Source organism: Toxotes jaculatrix, chromosome 6, assembly GCF_017976425.1.
Source record: "Toxotes jaculatrix isolate fToxJac2 chromosome 6, fToxJac2.pri, whole genome shotgun sequence".
Taxonomy (NCBI): Eukaryota; Metazoa; Chordata; class Actinopteri; family Toxotidae; genus Toxotes; species Toxotes jaculatrix.
The window spans coordinates 13,223,534-13,243,360 of record NC_054399.1 but is presented as its reverse complement, the minus strand read 5'-3'; the positions used below and the strand labels follow the sequence as shown (position 1 = coordinate 13,243,360).

The 19,827-nt window shown below is 40.7% G+C and overlaps 1 protein-coding gene across 1 annotated transcript in view; it reads right to left on the bottom strand.

Moving 5' to 3' along the window:
- rnf13 (ring finger protein 13) overlaps positions 1–19,349 on the bottom strand; it is a 38,641-nt gene extending 19,292 nt beyond the window's left edge. Inside the window, exons 1-4 of the mRNA XM_041041235.1 lie at positions 19,174–19,349; positions 15,141–15,370; positions 14,780–14,860; positions 6,988–7,110 (exon numbers count right to left, since the gene is read on the bottom strand). Of these exons, the coding sequence (XP_040897169.1) occupies positions 6,988–7,110; positions 14,780–14,860; positions 15,141–15,254 (318 nt within the window). The 5' untranslated portion in view covers positions 15,255–15,370; positions 19,174–19,349. The remainder of the gene's footprint in view (positions 1–6,987; positions 7,111–14,779; positions 14,861–15,140; positions 15,371–19,173) is intronic.
- Between the last annotated feature and the right edge of the window lie 478 nt (positions 19,350–19,827).

Genomic DNA, 19,827 nt, shown 5'->3' with positions numbered 1-19,827 from the left:
CAACTTTTCTCCTCCTCTTGCCACCTTTCCTCTTTTATTTCTCCTCCCCTCCTTTTCTCTCCTCTATCCCCCTCCCTCCAAAAGTCCCCATTTTTCTCTTCCTCCTCCCTGCCCACTTCTTCTCAAAATTTAACCTCCCCTTTCTTTTTGCCCTCATTACCCCTGTTACATCACCCTAACTGCCAACTTCTCCAGAAATCTGCCCGCCTCCTTCTCTGATATTTCCACCCTCCCGCCTTTCTTCTCTCCCTCCCCTCTTTCTCATTCATTTCCTCTCTTCTCCTTCATCCCACCCTCCCTCCTCTCTCTCCTCTGTGTTTCAGAGGAATGCGGCGCAGAGCAGAGCTGGGTTTTAGTTTCAAGGTCCAGACAGCTGATTAGATAAAGAGTTCAATAAAACTGCAAACTGTAGGGAGGAGCCGCGCACACTGATAACAGAGCACAACTGCAATTCATGCAACACACTCCTGTGAGAAACTGACTATATTACTGTTTTAGACTATAACACACTTTAATGATACTTCCTTGTCCGCATTTGTTCTTTCTCTTTCTCTTTTGTTGGTCTTTGATTTTAATACCTGTTGCTTAACTTACTTACTGCTTTTTATTGAGTTTCTGTATCTATGAAGCACACTGTAACACTTGATTTGTGTGCTTTATGTACAATGACTGTGGTAAAAGTGAGACAACACCTATTACTTTATTGCATGTAGCCAAATCATAAGATACTAACAGGCTGAACATTTCAAGATCATTTTAAGTGTTTGGACAGAGAGTAAGTACTCATTTTAAGTAAGTAAGAGTACTTGTCAGAGTCTACTATGTGTTTCACTGTATGTGCATATTTATACGTGCATGTATATGTATGTGTGTGTGTATGTGTGTTCTATAGGCCAAAGGGAACAGACTGAGCTGTTTGTTGCCACAACATCTCTGAAAAACGACACAGCCACAGGAGATATGGCTATTACCCTCTCTCTCTCTCTCTCTCTCTCTCTCTCTCTCACACACACACACACACACACACACACACACACACTCGAGCTAGTCATACATCCAGTCAGCCATAGTCATACCCTGTCATAAGACTGAGTGAGCGTGTGCAGGAAGCTAGATCATTGTTTGAATTAAGACTGAGGCCTGTGTGAGTGTGTGCGTGTGTGTGTGTAGCTCGGGGGCTCGGTGAGGTCACTGCAGCACAAAAAGGCCGAACAACGAAATGTATTTACTGTAAGGCAGAGGTAGGAAGCTCGGTTAGATGGGAAATTACCAGCCAGACCAACTTCAGCTGCGGCTGGTAAAACCAAAGACACAAACTGGTTGATTTTTCTGACTGGACAGATTTTACTGTTACTGAAAAAACACAGCCTTCCTCAACACTCCTAACTCATCAGGATCTTTTCAGCCATGTTTGATCTGGTGATAACAGAAGAAGGAACCCTGCATGTCCACACCTCAAGATAAGCTGAGATACATTAACCCTAATCTTGTCACTGGATTCCAGCAGCAACATTTCAACTGGATGGATAATCTATGGCACTTTGTTACCTGTCAGGGACACAGGTTACATCACCGCTTGCCCCTATTCTGCTTTCAGCTTCCTGTTTCCACTCAAAATGGGTCATTTGTGCTGAACAGTAAATTACAAAGGTGAAGCTACGACAAAAGCTGTCATTACATGAATGAACAAAAGATAAAACGTGTTAGCAAGTTCACCTAAAGGCAACATCCAGCCTGACTGTCTGCACTCACAAGACTGATCACAGCCCAACTCATGCTTGATTTTATTTGTTAACCATTCTGGTTTTTCTTCACCTTCTTCTGTTTAAAATAATAAGAGAAATACACATTATATTTTTTTATAATCAACACATGTGAATAATAGTTTTAAAGCTATAAAATAAGCTTGTCTGTGTTCTCCACCACCGCTTCTATCTCGAGCACATCATATGCACTTTATTGTTATATTGACCCGGCCTGTTTATCTGTCACGCTCAAGTCTATATCATAACTGAACAATGTTACACTGAACTCTGCTGGTAAATGGTTCTGAATGGGAGAATTGCTTAGTGTTATGGTGCCTGGTCTGTGTCCCCGTCAACTGACGTTCACAGCTTCCTGACAGGAGAAAAGACATTTATACCAGACTGGACGTTTAGTCTGAACTGCCCTTTGCCAAACAAATTTTGAACTGTCTCATAGCGTGACCAAGGTCTCAGATGGGAAACTTTCCACTGGATAAAATGCTGTCATATCTACCAGCCACTGGGTGCTTTTACACAATACACTGGTATATTACTGGATAGCAGATTTTACTGAATCACTCTGATGACTTTATGACTCTACTCTCTACTTGTACTGCTGTAACATTAAATTTTAGCAATTAGCATTACCCTATATTTGTGATTTGTAACCACGGTGGCAGCTTACATAAGTTACCAATTTATTAAGTATACCTAATGCAATCTAATACAACAGTCCTGCAATTCATTTGATTTAGAGAGGTGTTGTATTAGATTGTATTAATTTCTATTAGGTATTACCTAATAAACTGGCAACTCAACGGCATATCTCAATAACCTGGGAATAGATCTATTTCCATTTTTTCCCACCAGCGTCCTAAAACTTCTCTTTAAAGGCAATGTAAACAGTCACTCCAAAAGAAATAGCAGAGGTAAGATACTCATGAAAGGAGGGTCAAAGTTGTTTTAACTTAATGTAGCACACATTTAATTACATTTTAATGAATGCAACTAGTGTATAGAAAAGCGGAAGGAAGCAAAAAGAAAACAGAAAGCAGTGACAGACAGAGGGCAGCAGAGAAAGAGACTGAGTGAGACAAAAAACAGCAAACAAGAGTAAGAGAAGACAGGAGAGGTTACACAGAGCACGGCATATCTGAGTACATGTTAAATAACTAGGACATTATGTCTCAACTTCTACAGACCTGCCTGTCTGTCTGTGTGTGTTACTGGAGAGCAGCAGCAGGGGGACAGCCAGGCTGCAAAGAATCTTGCAAAGAACGCAAGGGAGGCGCAAGCAGAGGTTCATGGGAGGGAGAGGGGAGGAAAAGGGTATTGAGTTTCCTGTCCACCCCCTCTCCCCTCCCAGAAAGGTCAGAAAGGTCACCAGTGAGGGGGCTCCCCCACCACCACCACCACCTCAAAGAATCCTTGTGTACAGGAAGTGCAAACCCTCTCTCTCTGGAGATTTTCTAAAAAGGACGTCCATAGCGGAATGTTTTCCTCTCTCTCTCTCTCTCTCTCTCTCTCTCTCTCTCTCTCTCTCTCACTCACTCACTCACTCACTCACTCACTCAATCACACAAACACACACACACACACACACACACACACAGAGTGTACCTATTAACACCCCTTCACTTGATCTCCTTCACCCCTCCCCATCTCCAACACTCTCCCTCGACATTCGACCTCCTCTCTGTCATGTCTTATCGCAACACACTCACACACTCTCCTTCTCACACACGCACACACTCATACACTACAGATGGAGGTGCTAACACTTGGCAGAAAGTTAAGTGGGTGAGTGTCCGTTTTATTGCCCATTACGGCCACAGATCCATTAAAACTCTATGGTACTGCTCTCTGGATGCTAATGGATAAATACTATAACGGAGGTTGTGGAGAGACGGCGATGAACAGCACTGGAGTGAAACAGTGGCCATGTTGGGGGTGACACTCGTGCATTACACACACACACACACACACACACACACACACACACACACACACACACACACACACACACACACACACACACACACACACACACACACACACACAAAAATGCCTTGTCTCAGTCAAGATGGAATCTATTATCCTTTGTTTCCCTGCAGCTTCTGGAGAGAACTGAGCCTGGCTAAGAGGGAAAGAGGGAGTGTGTGTGTGTTGGGGGAGGAATCAAGGTAGGGAGACAGGTGATCGGCTGGGAGAGAGAAAGACAGACAACAGCAAGGAACAGAAGAAAAAGAAACAACTGTGAGAGTGATGGAGAGACAAAGACTGCCAAAGGGAAAGACAGAGGCAGAGGAAAGTGTAGCTGTGTGCTGGAGAGTGAGAGAGAGACACACACAACTGTATATGTGTGTGTTCATGTCCTGATGTCTGTGGACATGAGCAATCATTAAGCCAGAGGCAGAAGTCAGACTGCACAGCGAGCCCTCACAGACAGGCTGCGTGTGTGTATGTGCGTGAGGGGGGAGGAAATCAAGGACAGGGTGTAAGGAAAGAGCAAGGGAAAAAAATGAGATTGGAAAGGAGATAACACTAAAAGACACCCTCCCTAACACAAACACAAACACAAACACACACACACACACACTTCAGCCAGGGTAAGGTTTCCAGCCCACTGTCAAACTCCAGGTTGACTGTAATCATTTTTTAAAACTGGTCTTTATTTACTCGCTTTAGCAATCATCTTTGTAAGAGCTGATGAGAAGTTTAAATATAAACAGTAAACACATGGTAGTGTTAAAGGAGCTACATCTGGCCCACACCCTGCAGCCAGTTTATCCCAGTGGCCAACTGTGGTACTGCAACAAAAAATAAATCACTGCAAGCCAAAAAGTATTTTCAAACAAAGTCTCTCTAAGTTCTCATTTTGTAATGTGATTTTTTTCAGATGAATTTTTTTATTTGCATTTTTCTTTTATATTGTGACAGAAGAGATAAACACAGGAAACAAAGAAGATGAGAGTGGTCTGAATGCAACAAATGTGCCTGATCAGATCCAAGCAGGGATGAGGCACTTACATGCTATGTATTTTAACCACCATGCCTCTGGACTACGAATTTTTAAGCCATGATGTACGTATACTGTATGTACCATCATCCTATTAAAGGAATCAACAGGGCTTTAAGGAAATATCATCTTAATTTTACTTTGACTGGAAGGAGCTGTGGAACATCCACGTCGGGTCACAGCCAATGACAGATGTCCAAAGTCATGTCTCAGTCTAACCAGCAGCTAAAAAACATCTTTAAAGTTGCAGGTGTTTATAATTCTTACTTGATAGTAAACTAAAATTTGACCTGTTAAAAATGCACTATAGCGTTCATGTTCTGTTTAAACACATATCTCCGTACATTTGGTACGTTTCTGTAAATTTGCCAGCTGAGATTTGACGCACATAGCTGTGTGTCTGTCTAACACACAGCTATGTGAAGTGGAGTCTGGTTACGCTCCAGCAAAGGGAACACCTCACTGCTCTGTCTGTCAACATGTTTCTACGAGTGTGTGTGATGCATTTACACCTTATAAGGCTGTATGGCTGCTCCAGAGTTACAACAGAGATTTAAAAAAAAAAACAAAACAAGATGAAAAATCTGACTAAAAAAGAAAGAAAGACCGGAAATGGGAGAGGGAATTAACAAGGAGGCAACCAAGAAGGTACAGAGGGAAAGGGTAAGCCTGAAAAGTATGAGAGTGAGAGACAGTGAGATGGAAAGAGGCAGAGTGAAAGATGCCAAGAGGTTGCATGCTTTCCTCTCTTTCACCCCATTACTCATCCCTGCTCTCACTCTCTTAATCCTGGCTCTCTCCTCTACTTCAGTCCTTCTCCCTCCTTTCTATTCTTTCCTCTGTTTTACTCTAAATCCATAAGCAACATTTAACTTTTCCTTCCAGTGCCAAAGTGAAGAGGAAAAAAAGGAAAAGCTTCACTTTGAATCATCTGCTGATTCCCAAGCAAAAGAAATAATAGCCAAAAGTCAAATCATTTCTGGCAGAAATCATCCTTCTGAATCAGCAGAGGGTGCTGTATTGATAGTAAAACTCAGTATTTCACTTGCTGCCAACTCTACAGCCAAATTTATCAAGTTTTTCTAATCACAGAATAACTTCTCAAGTATCTGGCAACCGCTCAGGATGTCTGCAGGTCCCAAAAAAATAGCAAATTGAAATGTCTAACTGAAATTGAGGTAGTGATTTTCATTTCTATGCAAATTTTATGATGTTATTTGTTTCCTTCAAAACTGCCACTGCCAATGTCCCATTCCAGCTCAAATCCTGAGTCCATTAATAGCCACTGTAAGTGACTTAGCATAGGTTAGTTAAGTTTTAACTAAGATCAGAAGCTTTGAAAGTTTTTTCTGCTTTTTTTTTGGCATGTCACAGACACAGGCTCACAATTACTACTGCTCTCCCTTTGTCCTTCATCCTCTTCTGACAGCATCTATCTCGTCCTCTCCGGTGATGGACGTAGCTACACTCCCACTTTGGTTTCTGTGCTGCACATTGCCGGACGCTTCACTTGACTAATGGAGATCTGCTCTCTCCATCTTTTCGATGCTTCAGTGGCTGGTTATTAGGCAAATGTAACTTTCAGCATCTCACACAAAACTGCAGCAGTGGTCGAAAAAAAGAAAATAGAAGCAGCAGAGTGCAACAGATTCTTATGCAGGAAATTGTGTTTAGGGAAATGGCCTCTTCCTGTTTTTGTGTCCTGACAAGCTGATCTAAGAGCTCCAGAGAAACTCTGAAACACCATTTACTGGCATAAATGCAGAGAGAGGCAACACACATAAGTGTAGAGTTCCTCACAAATACTTTTACAGTTTTAGCATCTTGCCCTTATAAATTATCAGCTGCTGAAATAAATGATGTTTTAAACTATTTCCAGGTGTTGCTACGGACCTAAACAGCATTCACAGTTTCCAAAAAAACTAGAGTTGCACTAAACAAGCACTGGAAGCCTGTTAATGAAATACTACAGAAAATCAAAGGCTATAATTCATTGTACCAGTGATGTTGCACGTAATTTGGTCAGTCGGTGCACTGTTGGCTATGCTTCAGTATACACTTCAAGGTGGTTAAGAGATAAGATTTGAAGTTAAATTAGTTATGTTTAGAGATGGTACTAGAGATGGTTGGAGATGATAAAGGGTGTAAGACAGTTGCCAACTACATACACACACACACACACACACACACACACACAGACACCAACCAGTGTAAACACTGTACCTTGATGTCAAAGTTGCAGTCAAATCGCTTGATGAGGACGATGAAGGCGCCCGTCAAGTTGTCCCTCGGAGGGGGCTCGATGGGCTCGCACGCATTTTCTGGCCGTGCACCAATCAGAAAGCCCTGTGGGAATGACATCAATGTACACATGAGTGACTTAAATCCAAGTTTAAGCAAATTTCATTCCCTGGAAGTCCAACAGGTGATGTGGAGTCAAATGAGGTGACATTTTCCATAAGAAGACATATATTATTTACATAAAGTACTAGTATAGTAAACACTTTATAAGAGTGTAAAAGGTTTTTGTTCGATAAACTAAAATCCCTTTCAGATAAAGGATCCTTAGTGTTCCAGAAGCAATTAATATCTGATTTCAAACTGTTTTTCAGACCAAAAAAAAAAACAAATGGAAAAGACAAGTAAACATGATTAACTATTAAACTGCTGAAAAAGTAATAACCTTGTTTAACATTCATTTGGTTTCACTAATTCCTGTATCAGAACTTGTGTCCTATAATGTCAGTAAATAAAAACTCCACATGAGCAGGTAGGGGTTTTGGTTAGGGGCACTTGGGATTAATGTCTTTAGACTTAAAGTGACATTAAGAGTCATTATGTCACTTTTTCACTTCTCTGAGATACCACTGGCCACACCTCATCTGGATTTGATAGTTTTGTCAGTGTTCAGTATGACTTATGTTGATAGTTGTTGGACTGTAGGCAAGTCATTAGCTGAAAATTATTTTAAAAATCACATCACACTTTGAACAACACTAAAGAAAAGGATTTTAGCAGTCCTTTCCAAGATATAATCACACTTTTTAGTCAGATTTTCAAGACCTTAACCAGGTTAGACACAACACGGTTAAATCCCAGGACCCTGTGTCAGCTCCCTGACCCAGAATCTGAGCAGCACCGTCTTTGTTCAGCCTTCCTGCTGCTCCCAGATTAAGAACATCCATCACAACCACAGATGAAAAACAAACTTTGAAAAAAAAAAAAAACAAGCTGCTGAGAAACATCTCTCTGCTGCAGCCCCAGATGTAAGACTAACAAATCAAACATTAATTTAACATGGTAATGCATGCATAATGAAAACAGAACTTTCTACTGGAATGAAGATTACTGACACACAGAAATGATGCATGTGTGTGTATTATATGTACGTGTGTCATAATCAACCTGCCCTCTGGTTCTTGTATTTCCTATCTCTCTCTTTCTCCCCTCTGCTTCCTGTCTTCCAAAAACAGCTTCTGAAGTGACTGATGAGAGGCAGACAGTGAGAGGAAGCGAGGCTGACAGAGTGATAAAGGGAAGGAGGACAAAGGCAGAAACAGCAAAAGATACAAATATGGAAGCAAAGGGAATCAGAGAGCCACCAAAAAAATGCCAAAAGAGGGAAAAAAAACAGGCAGAGAAAGATAAAAAATAGAAAGGTGAAGACAAAGAGAGACGGGCAGATAAATGGAGAGATGATACGGGAGGGTCCTGGTGTGATATACATTTCTAAACCTCTGCTGCTCTTATGCAAGTGTAACAGACACCACTGTGTGTGTGTCAGAGGCAGGGTGGTAGACAGGAAGTGTGGACTGCTGTGGGACTCTGGGACTCTGTCGGCACGTTCAGCTTTCTCTCTCTCTTAAAGCCAACGCTTTAAAAAACCCAGCCTGTATATGAGAGACAGTCAGCACTTTTTCTCTCTCTCTCTCTCTCCCTCACACACACACATACACAAGGCTAACTGACACCGACTCACTGATTTTCTGTGAGTGTATCTTGCCGGTGGCTGCCACACCGACGTGTCTCCAACACAGCATCATCAGAGCCACATATGGAAAACAACCACAGTGACACATCACATTTATTCAAAAAAAAAAAAAAATCTGCAGGACTGTGCACCAGTGGGGAAATAAAATTGCTGACTAAATGTACTGTCCTGTTGTAGTTTGCAATTAATAAGACCTGATGTATGAAAGGTCAAAATTAGGGGATCAGGGAGGTTTGTGAAATCTCACATCATGGAGGAGAAACGTGAGGAATCACCCGCTGCCCTCACCACCGTCACCTCTGGGTGCCTCCTCCAGTGCAGCCCTGCCTTGCTGCTAAATGACATCACTGTGCCACTGCCTCACATTCCTCCTCCTGCTCCTGACTTTGAAACCAGTGGCAAGAGTGCCCTCTGTTGGGAGGAAAAAACATGTATAAAAAAAGAAAAGAAAAAAAAACACCTGCCAGCACTGCAGAGTGCAGAGAGGAGCAGAGTGAAAAACAGGAAATCATTGGGAGGGGGGAATCCAGAAAACATGAGAGAAGAAAATGCAGAGTGTGCAAGGAAATCACTTTAGACGCCCGATAATACCACCTTAAAACTCACAATATGTAATTTCCCTGTTCTGCCACACTTCAAGCTACAGCTGTAACTTATAAATTGTGACAGTATTATTACGTTCTTTATACATTTATGATCCTGTAGTGTCCCCGTCATTGTGATTTTGAGGCGCTGCTGTGTGTGTAACAGGATGTATTCAGTATGTTCCAAAGTATCACTGAGACAAATTATTTGTGTATTTATGTACTTTCCAAATAACAAGCCACTGACAAAAAAAATTCTCCCTATGAATGTATGACCTATAGAAATACCAAATGAAATTGTCCATTATTGCATTAGTTAGTGGTTAGGGAAACTCTGGACTAAGTGTCAAAGCTCGGGGGAAAAAAAAAACATTCTCATCAAGCATGTGACGTTGAAGCTGAGAAGTATTTTAGTTCAGACATTTGTTTGTGACCCATTTGCCCAATTAAGCACCTGCAGGTGTCAGAGAGGAGAGTTCAGACTGCGGTGAGTAGGCAAAAACATTTAGTTGCACAGGTTCATCAAAAGTGCTTTACAATATTTAAAGTAATGGAAACCCAAGGCCACCAGTGTGAGGGCAGCAAACTGAATCAACCAGCTATTAACTACACAACAAAATGTGTTTTTTAAGGTTCATGGTCAGAACTTGTTGCACATTACAAAATCATTGTTAGTTTCCCTCATCTTTGGTTGTTTTTCCTAACTCAACATTTTGAGACAGTCTGAATCTGAGTCCTTCTTCCAGTTTTAAGAAGTGAGCACCAACATTAAGCCCTGACCAGTAAACCACATAATGAGGGGCTTCTGGAGCCGTTTTCTCAGAGATCTATGCAAATACATTTTATATTAACTTTTAAGAGAATCTGTGGAAAATCTTTTTTAAAAAACAAGAGAAGCTGCAAATACGCTTTGATTTCTCCTTGTTCTACTCACTAGAAAAACAACTAGGGAGTGTGCTAATGAAGTGCTTGACTGCAAACAAACTGATTTTTCATTGTTGCAAAATTCAGGAGAAAATTGAGGGGGGGTTGCTCTGATGGACAATCCCAAATTAAGACATAGTGATCACACTTAATCCTATCAGAAAAAAAATGTCACTGTAAGGCTTGTTTGCAGATTGTCTATGGGTTCAGACAGAGAAAAACAGTGCAAATATAAACTCTAGCCTGACTGGGACTTCCTGTAAGCAGATTACTGCTTGTAGGACTCCACATTCAGATTTCCCATGTTAACCTACCTACACCGCTTCAAAATCTACAACAGGAAGCAGGTGAAGCTGCAGAGCTTGCTCTCAGAGACACAATTAGACCAGTTTCCACACTGTGTTTAATCTCCTGTACCCTGCTCTTTTTATCATTGCATTATGATTCTATAATCACAATTTTTACATACACTTACCCTTGACCTTCTTTCAGAGGCCTATCCTATTAGTGCACTTAACCTGGATAGGAATGCCAGTGAAATGGAGCGGCTGCAATCTAAATGAAAAAAAAAAAATGTGGGATTTTCTCAGTGGGTCAAACTTGAGACTGGCTGAGAAAATGTTGATGGGGAATGTGAACAAGATATTCCTGAAACCCTCTCAACAGAACATGAGAAAGATGGAGTAAAGCAGCTAATTAGACACTGTTAGACTCATTTTATCACTGTGAACTTCCAGCAAGTCATCCAGAAACTGGCAGGAATGATCACTGTCTGCTGTAAACAGCTATGATTAGATCATTTACCATAAGGAGGTACGAGACAAATGACTCATTCAGGTGCATTAATCAGCCACATTACTGCTTTATCTCCATGACAAACCACGGATGAACCTTCATGTTGACACAGCAGATGTGCATATGAGCATGTTTAAGCAGACGACTGGCCGAAGCCACAAGGATGAACAATGTCTGTTATTACACCTTTGATCTAGAGACCCTTAGCGGTCCTTGAAGACCTTCCATGCTTTCCCAGTGTAATTTCAATGCATTTGAGCATGGACAAACATTCTTGACCATGGGAGCATTAAGTGTAATCTCTAAAGTCCACTAACTTTTTCTGAGCTTTCATTTTAACACCCACATCGCACAATGACACCTAAGCTCCCTCAGTTTGGGTGTGGTTGATTAAAGGCTCATCTTCAATTTTAATTTTTTTGTCACACAATTTAATTCACTACAACTGTCATTGTAATCACTGCTAGCTCTATCCCAGCTATGCCAACACATAAAGGCAAACTAGTCCTCACAGTCACACCCATGGTTCTGAGCCTGCAGTTCACCCAGCTTGCATGCCTTTTGATTGTGGGAGAAACCAGAGGAAACCCATGTAGGCACAGGGGAAACATGCAAAAACGCTTAACATACAAGTTCCCACTCAGAGTATGCAGCCTCCTCACATGCAGAGTCGCCATGCTGGGTTTATCTGCTCGACATGCAACTCTAGAGAAAACATGTGGCATGGGAGGAGTGTTTCCTGCTACCTCTATGTGCACCACATAAAAGTAACAAACAGAACCTCCAAACCACCTCCACCAAATTGTTCAATTCGAGCCTGAGGAAATAACTGTATAAGGGTTGGTGACAGATTTGGCATTTACTAACTAATTGGAAGAGATTCCTTCTGCTACATCTAAAATGAACAGGCTAGTCAGAAATATTTAGGAGCAATATTAGTTGTGGCAATAATGCTGTACCTCTTTTGTGACCTCTGGAAGAACAAAAATATAGAAACCAAATGTCAAACAAAAAGGAATAATCATATTTTCACCTTACATTTTTACTTTCGCACTACCCTGCATTTTAAAACAGGGTAAGTGCATGTACTTCTGAGGTTTTCTAACTGGTCAAAATCTTCCCTCATTGCCTCTCAGTGCAGCATCCAAACCACAAAGACTTTCCAAAGGAAACTCGAGCGTCGCTTCTCAGAGTGTTGGTATAGATCAGTCTATAATTGTGGAAATGAAAGTGGGTACAGAAATGGAATAAAAACAAAACAAAAAGCCTGAATGCCGAGCGGCATGCTGAGAAATTTTTTGCAAAAAGGGAAGTTATTTTCAGTTTGGTATCGATTCTTAGCCAGAACTCAAAATGCTGAACCTCGTCTACACAGTGTGTAGCCCAGACCTCTGTTGCACTTCATTCCTCTCTCCAGACCTTTAATTGTTTGTGTTTAATAGTGAAAAAAATATGTCTATACATTATTTTGAAAAATATTCTGCAGTCCACAGTGTGTCAGTGTTTGCCAAAAGTTATTACATAGTAGAATGTGGAAGTTTTATGAGCAAACTGAGCCAACTCTTCATACCAATCTAAATTTTCAGGATTTAAATGTATTCATGATACAAATCCTAGGTTTTCAGTCTGGTTGATGCTGCCTAATTTATCAACAACCAAAAAAACCAAAAATCTTATCTGCAGTGTTCTGTTTATTCCGTGGCAGCACAGTATATAGTATATAAATGGGACATACAGTATAAAATGTTTCTTAAAATCTAAAACACATTGTGATATTATACTGAGTTTAATTTAAAACTGGCAGGTGCTGTTATGCTACATTTTAATTCAGCCTTGATCTCCACAGTGAAACTAACTAATACCTATATGTACATATCAGAAATGAAACAAAGCATAACTGTTGCGTAGTGTGGGTGTACACAGGCTTGCAGTGGCCTTGCTTTGAGATGCTGGGGCAACTGTAAACAGCCCTGGTTGTGTAAGTGGAAACAGGGAAGGCTCTGTTTGAAGCCTCTCTCCCTGTGGGGAATCCTCTGGAGACAAACAGGCTTGTGCTGCCTTGTGATGCCAGAGGTTTCTCCGGGCGTTCTACAGCTGCATTACTTCAGGAGTACAACATCTGAAGTGAGTTTATCTCACTTCAGATGTTGAATCTCATAGTACTAAAACATGCAAATTCTTAACAGATGTACTACAGCGTTTGCCTTGCAGCGTGCGTGCCATTTGCATCAGTTTTTTTTTTAAGCGTACCTCTTTCCTTACTGTATATGCAGAGCATGAATGGTTAGAAGTCTGTTTTTTTATCCTTTCTGTGTCAGGTTATGGGCAATGCCCATAACCTGACACCCCAAAAATATTATCACTAAGACTGACAAACAAGGCAAATCTCCAGCCTGTCTAGAGAAGATGAGAAGCTCTCTTCTACTGCAACCGTAATCTGTGATAATGTATATGTATTTTTGTGGATGTATTTCACATTTCACAGCTGTCGTCTGAAACCGCTCCCTGCCAAATTCACTCAGACAGAAGCAGACACAGGCAGCGAATGGGAGAGTGACTTTGGGATTGAGTTTTGCCCTCAGGGACTAGGGCAGCATGTCTGCATGGCACTCGGTCTCTCTGTCCTGACTAGACATCCAGCAGGGAGAGCAAATGCAGAGATTTGATGTGAATTTAAGACAGAGAGCTGGTAACAGAGAGATTAAGCCTTTTCTCAGCTTTTGTAACACAGAATCTTGCATAAGACTAATATGCTCACACACATACACACAGAGCAACATGACTGTGTGCCATAATCCCTGCTGTTTGCCTGGACTGAGGTGAGACATCATTACTCAAAGAAACCCTACCTTTACTGCGATCCATATCAACAAAAATGAATATATATCTATACACACGTACACTAAGGATGTGACAAATGTTTTTTTTTCTCAATATAGGTATTAAAAATAGTGTATGCCAGCAGCTCTCCAGCTAGCAACCAAGTCTTCATCTCAGAGCTCTAATTCCTAAAATGTACAATGCCCAAATTATACCGTGGGACTGTCATAATGGTGTAGTGATGCTAAACATAGCGTCCTTAAACGCAGATAAGTGGCAGTAATTATGAATGTCCAAATATACAGCGACTAACCTGCACATAAACACAAACACAAAACAATACACAAAGCATTTAGCCATCAGCTTGCCTCTGTGTGCCAAAAGCCTTTGTACGACAACAACAACTGGGCTCTTGACTGTGAGAAAGATCACAATGACCAGCTTAGATAGCAGACATGAATCATCCTCTCTGTTTGGGAGCTTTGTGGATCAAGCAGCATGCGGGTTACCGGGTGTGTGCATGTGTGTGTGTGTGTCTACAATACAGAGCAGCAATGTTTGGGAGCTGTTTCATTACATGTCATAAACAAAGCTGCACCAAAGTCCAACACTGGTAACATTTAAAATGTAGTTGTTGCACAGTGCTGGTCCTTGAATATAGGTTTATGAGCTGTTCATCACAACAACAATAAAGAGCCAGGAATATCTCCTATCTCCTTTCTCTTTAGCTACTCTTTTTCTTTTTTATGTTTTTGTGGTTAAACTTTAGTTCAATGGACCTGTAAAACAGAAATGTGCCAAGAAAAAAATCTAGTCAAAAATTATAAAAACCTTGGAATAAATTGCTATTAACCAGCTTCCTAGTTTGTCAGACAAACACCTCTGACCCTTCTGCACTCACCTTCAGTCCATCGCTGGGGAGACGATAGCCAAACCGTGCAGGCAAGTCATCAAAGTTCTCAGTTTTGTTATCAAACGAGTACTGAAAGATGGAATGAAAATGAAGTTTAATTACTTTTGTGACAAAATATACAACAGAGGCTGCTGAATCACCAAACCAAATGGAAAGGACCTTCACGTAACCATGTGATAAATTTAGTGGCTTTGACGACTAGGGGGTATAAAGACTATCAAACACAAAACACAAGTCTGACATGCTAATCAAGTTGTAAGCGCAAAAAAAGCTACATGATTATAATTAGTTTCTTTATTAGTTAGTTAATGCATGTTTCTATGAATTGGTTGTGTAAAGAATTACTCACAGCAGCGATGTCGGCCTCCACAGGCAGCAGGTTGAGGAAGGCGAAGAGCTGAACGGTGAAGATGGTGTAAATCTGCGTGGCCGACAGCATCAGCATTCCCAAGGACAGCAGCATCTTGGCATCACGTTACAACCCCCAACTGCTATGCCACTCACTCATGAACATACACAACCATAAACACACACACACACACACACAGACCCCCTATGCACCGCCAGTGGTTGTCACACCTAGAAAAGACACCAAAGTTTGTTTGTATGTAAAGTCTTAAATGTATTAATTTCCCTCAAATTCCAATTCTCAACCGTAAAAGGTTTTTAACTCTTGTAATGCAAACACCCACAATGAAAACATTTTTTTGTATTAGTCGGAAAAAGAGAACGCGGAGCACATACTCACACGCTATATCACATTATTTTAACCCACTGTAAGCTGATATACAGTAGGTATCCTTGAAGCAAACTGGTACACATTAAGTGAACATTAAACAGGGGTAATGTAATCTTCAGCAGTCATTTTTCTTTTGCAGTTTTCCTTGACAGTAAAATGAATTATGTATTATTGCTTGCTTTTTTCCACAAGGAAGGCGGAGGCCTAGGTAAGCTATGACACAGCAACTTCAAGGTTTTTAAGGTCGGTTGAGTGTCTGTCTTTACTGGTGTTTTAAGTGGAAAAAATGTCCACATTTGGCTGCTAGCACCAGCTTTGTCAAACAGATTAGCTGTACTGGAATTCAGCTGTCAACGCGCTGGACCTTTTAATGCCATTTTCAGATACTTGAATCATGCCGATCACTGAGCAGTGCAAGGCTGAGAGTATTCCAATCATGCATCCAAAGTACTCTTGGTCTTTCGAGTTTGGTGCATTCAGTTTACCACATACTTTGTAGATGCTGTGTTGTGGAAATACTTCCATTAAATTTGAAGTATTTCCACAACAATACCATCATGTACACATTCTCCAGGTGAGAGGCCTGGTCTCTGTGCTGTGACAATGTCCCCTGTAGTAGAGAAAACCCTTCCACTGGGGACAAATGTTGCTGGGACTCCAAGTTAGTGTTTAGCCAACTTGGCTAAATGGGAAAACTGGGTCTCATTGTCCTTCCACCGTGTAAGTGGATTTGACTCAACTGAGAGGCTCGGCACTGCACTGCCTTGTAACGCTGCACCTCCTCTTCCACCACTTACGGAGGATGTGCAGAGGAGATGCAGCGCTGCATTTACGTTGCATCTCTGGATGTTTATATCTCAGTTTCAGAACCGTTCCACACCTGCAAGTGAATCATAAATTTTGATACCGAATTCAATCTTCTGCAACAGCATCGAGGAACTGAAACTTCTGGACAGTGGCATAAACTTTCACACTTTGCCAGAAGCTTGAACATAGAGTCAGTTCTTATCTGATGAGTTATACAGACTACCTGAGAAGTGCTGTAAAGCTGGCTGTGTGGATTTACACTTCACATTCTGGATTCAGTATGAGAAAATGTATCTCTCTTGGATGCTGCTTCTCATTTGTCCTGCTTAACACTCTTCAAAGGCAGTATATGCCCGTTGGAGACCACAGAAGACCATATAAGACCACAGAAAAGCACTGAGCAGGAGTTTGTAACAACTAGACAGATAGATAGATAGATACTTTATTCATCCCCAAGGGAAATTCAACTGCCCTATGAGTACATTTTCATTAAGTCACATCAGGACTACCTTGCTGCTATATTTTCTGTTTTCTTGCTGGCCAGTTGCCTCATAAAGACAAGTGAGGTGCAGGCCTAACATTACAGCATAAGGGCTAAAAGCAAGTCGAGGGAAGCGTGATCAGGTCAGGAGAAACCAACAGCTAAAGGCTTGCTGGGCTTTGGACCACTAAGCCATGTTGTCAAGCTGCAAAATAGGGAAGTAGTATTTGAGGATTACACGGCATTGGTTTGTTGTGTAAACCTGAAAGCCAATATGGAAGAGAACAGGCTGGATTGGTCATTAAATTACCCAAGATTCACAGACTTTTATAGAATAACTTTGGGCCATATTTTTTTTTGCCAATATCTCTTTAATAGATTGTTTCCACACTCATTTTGGGTGATAGCAATATTTTAATTTCACTGCAGTGCCACCATGTGTGTAGTGGAAGCAGAAGTGGAAGCTACTCATTGTTCCATAACAGTGATCTAAAAACTAAGCAAAACAAAAAAAACATCTTCAAAAGCACCTGTCCTCATTTACTACTACACTACAATGTATCTAAACATCTGTAATCACTAAATTGCTTATGCTCAAATGTAGAAATGTGTTAGATTCATTCCGGAGAAACTTTTTCAGACAAATTCTTTGTTTTTTTTTTTTTAAGATACCCTGTGAGACTCTCACTATCACATTATGTGACTTTATATCCCCACTGTCCTACTTATGCTGCTGCTGCCAAACAAGGTCGTACATACTGAGCACCACATGTGCAGCATGTTGTTCTGTGAGGGCACGGCCTCATTTCTTCCATTACATTAAAGCATCTGAACACAAAAGTACTTTTATTAGAGACATGGTTTCTTTCTGTACTTTCTCTTTCTCAGATTTTGCCTTCTTAAAAGGATGCAGTACCAGCCATCTAATTATCATCACAAAGAAGGTGTTGGAAGAAAAAAAAATTATTTTATGCACAGTGAAGTCAAATTTAAACCCATTTGTTAAAGCACATCCCCATTTATTCATCCATACAAAGATGGCAAATGGAGACGGGCATTACAGACAAAATTAATATTAATATCTGTGACAGCAACATGCCAATGTTCATACATTTCCAGCGCATCAAAATTAACAAGGTAAAAGACTCTTGGTCAATCAAGAAACAATAAATAAATCTTTGTTAAGAGTGGAAGATATCCATAAAATATTCTATCACTATATCAGAAAACAGTGATAAAATGCACATCAAAATATCCCAGAGCACAAAGTGGAGTCAATAAATGTCACCTTTAGTCCATCAAACAACAGTGCAGAACCCAAATCTTCTAGCGATCAATGAATCGATTTATTGGCTAATCATCATGGCTGTACAACTAGGATGGCACTCAGTAGAATATATACCTCTTCAAAGGCAAAAAATTCCCTATGTCAGGATGTGATAAAAAAAAATTCCTGGATTCACCCATTTAACCTTAATTGCACCAAAATTTAATGGGTTCTTCCCAGGCCCATGCCCCATCTCTTGACCAGGTTTGATGCCACTCAGTTCAGTATTTTTTGTATAATCCTGCTGACAAACCAACAAACAGACAGGAGTAAAAATGTAACCTCTCTGTAGGAGGAAATAAAACAACCCTGCTCTGTGAGTTCTTCCTTATAAAAGGTAGAGCCTGTTCAATTCACCACTAAATGTCAGTCAAGAGTCGAGAATCACAAACATGTCATCAAAATATAAAATATTACCTTGATAAGATGACCTGCAAGGTGGTACTTTATTCTTGACTCTTAAATGCAAACTCTAAAACGTATTAATACATAAGATGCACAAAGTATGGGGACAGCTAGAGTCTAAGACATTACCTTCAAACTGGCTGGGGGTAAAAAAACAAAAAAACAAAACAAAAAGGGAAGTGAATGCAACATCACTCATGACAGAAGCGAGCAGAAGATGACTAAACATCAACTGACAGCAGTCACATTATGAGAAAAAAAAATATATTAGGCAATAGTATATTACTGATGTATCAGAGTAACTGGATGATAAAAGAGAAAATAACAAAACGTGCTGCCAATCAATAAAACTGCGTTAAACTTTATAAAACCAATTCTCAGTGACCATCAAGGGCTACGGTATACACACTGAACAGATTTTACACATACAGCCGGTAGAGTTACTGTCATACAATGTGAGTTAGCTACAGTTTTTCTGGAATGTATTTATACACATAAATCTATAAGTGGTGTTGTGCGGGCTCCTTAAAAGGTATGCAGCTAGCAACAAAAACAGACCGTCCTGTACCCGAGTTAGCACGATGCTAACACAGGCAGTTAACCTGCTATTCGTGGCTGTTTACCTTTATTTGTTCCTGGAGATTTATCTTGTCCAGGAATTTAGCAGCTGGCCGGGACATCGCTCTCCTCTACTATACTTCGCGTAAAGGAAACTGCACAACGGCGAAGATTTTTGATGTACTTCATCCCGTTTGAGCGGCGGGTGAGGGAGTGTGATCATGAACAGTTTAATCCGCTAGCTTCTTCTTTCATGTGAGAGCGTAAACTTCCGCCACGTCCTCCGCTCCAGATTCGGCTTCTGATTGGACGAATCATCTGTCAATCACCCTCTTACGGAAATGACTCCAGACGTAAACAGATCCACGTGATGACACAAACAATTTACTGCCTTTTACAGTCACATGAGCAGAGCCGGTCTGTATTTACAGCTTTATCACATCTACGTCGGTGCATTATGAGATTAACTGGCTGCAGAGAGGAATATTTCGATCGAGTATTTCTTTAAATGGGAAAAAGTGTCTGCTCTGTTTTTTCAATAAGCACAAACATTGCTACGCTCCTCCTCAAGAAAGTGTTGAAAACATTTGACACTTTTAAATCTCTAGCACCCTCTATGGTCCAAATACTCAACAGGCAGACACATAAAAAATGCAACTGTGGCTGACATGTTAGTAAGAACATTATTAGTTAAAGGCTTCAATTACAAAGTGAAAAGT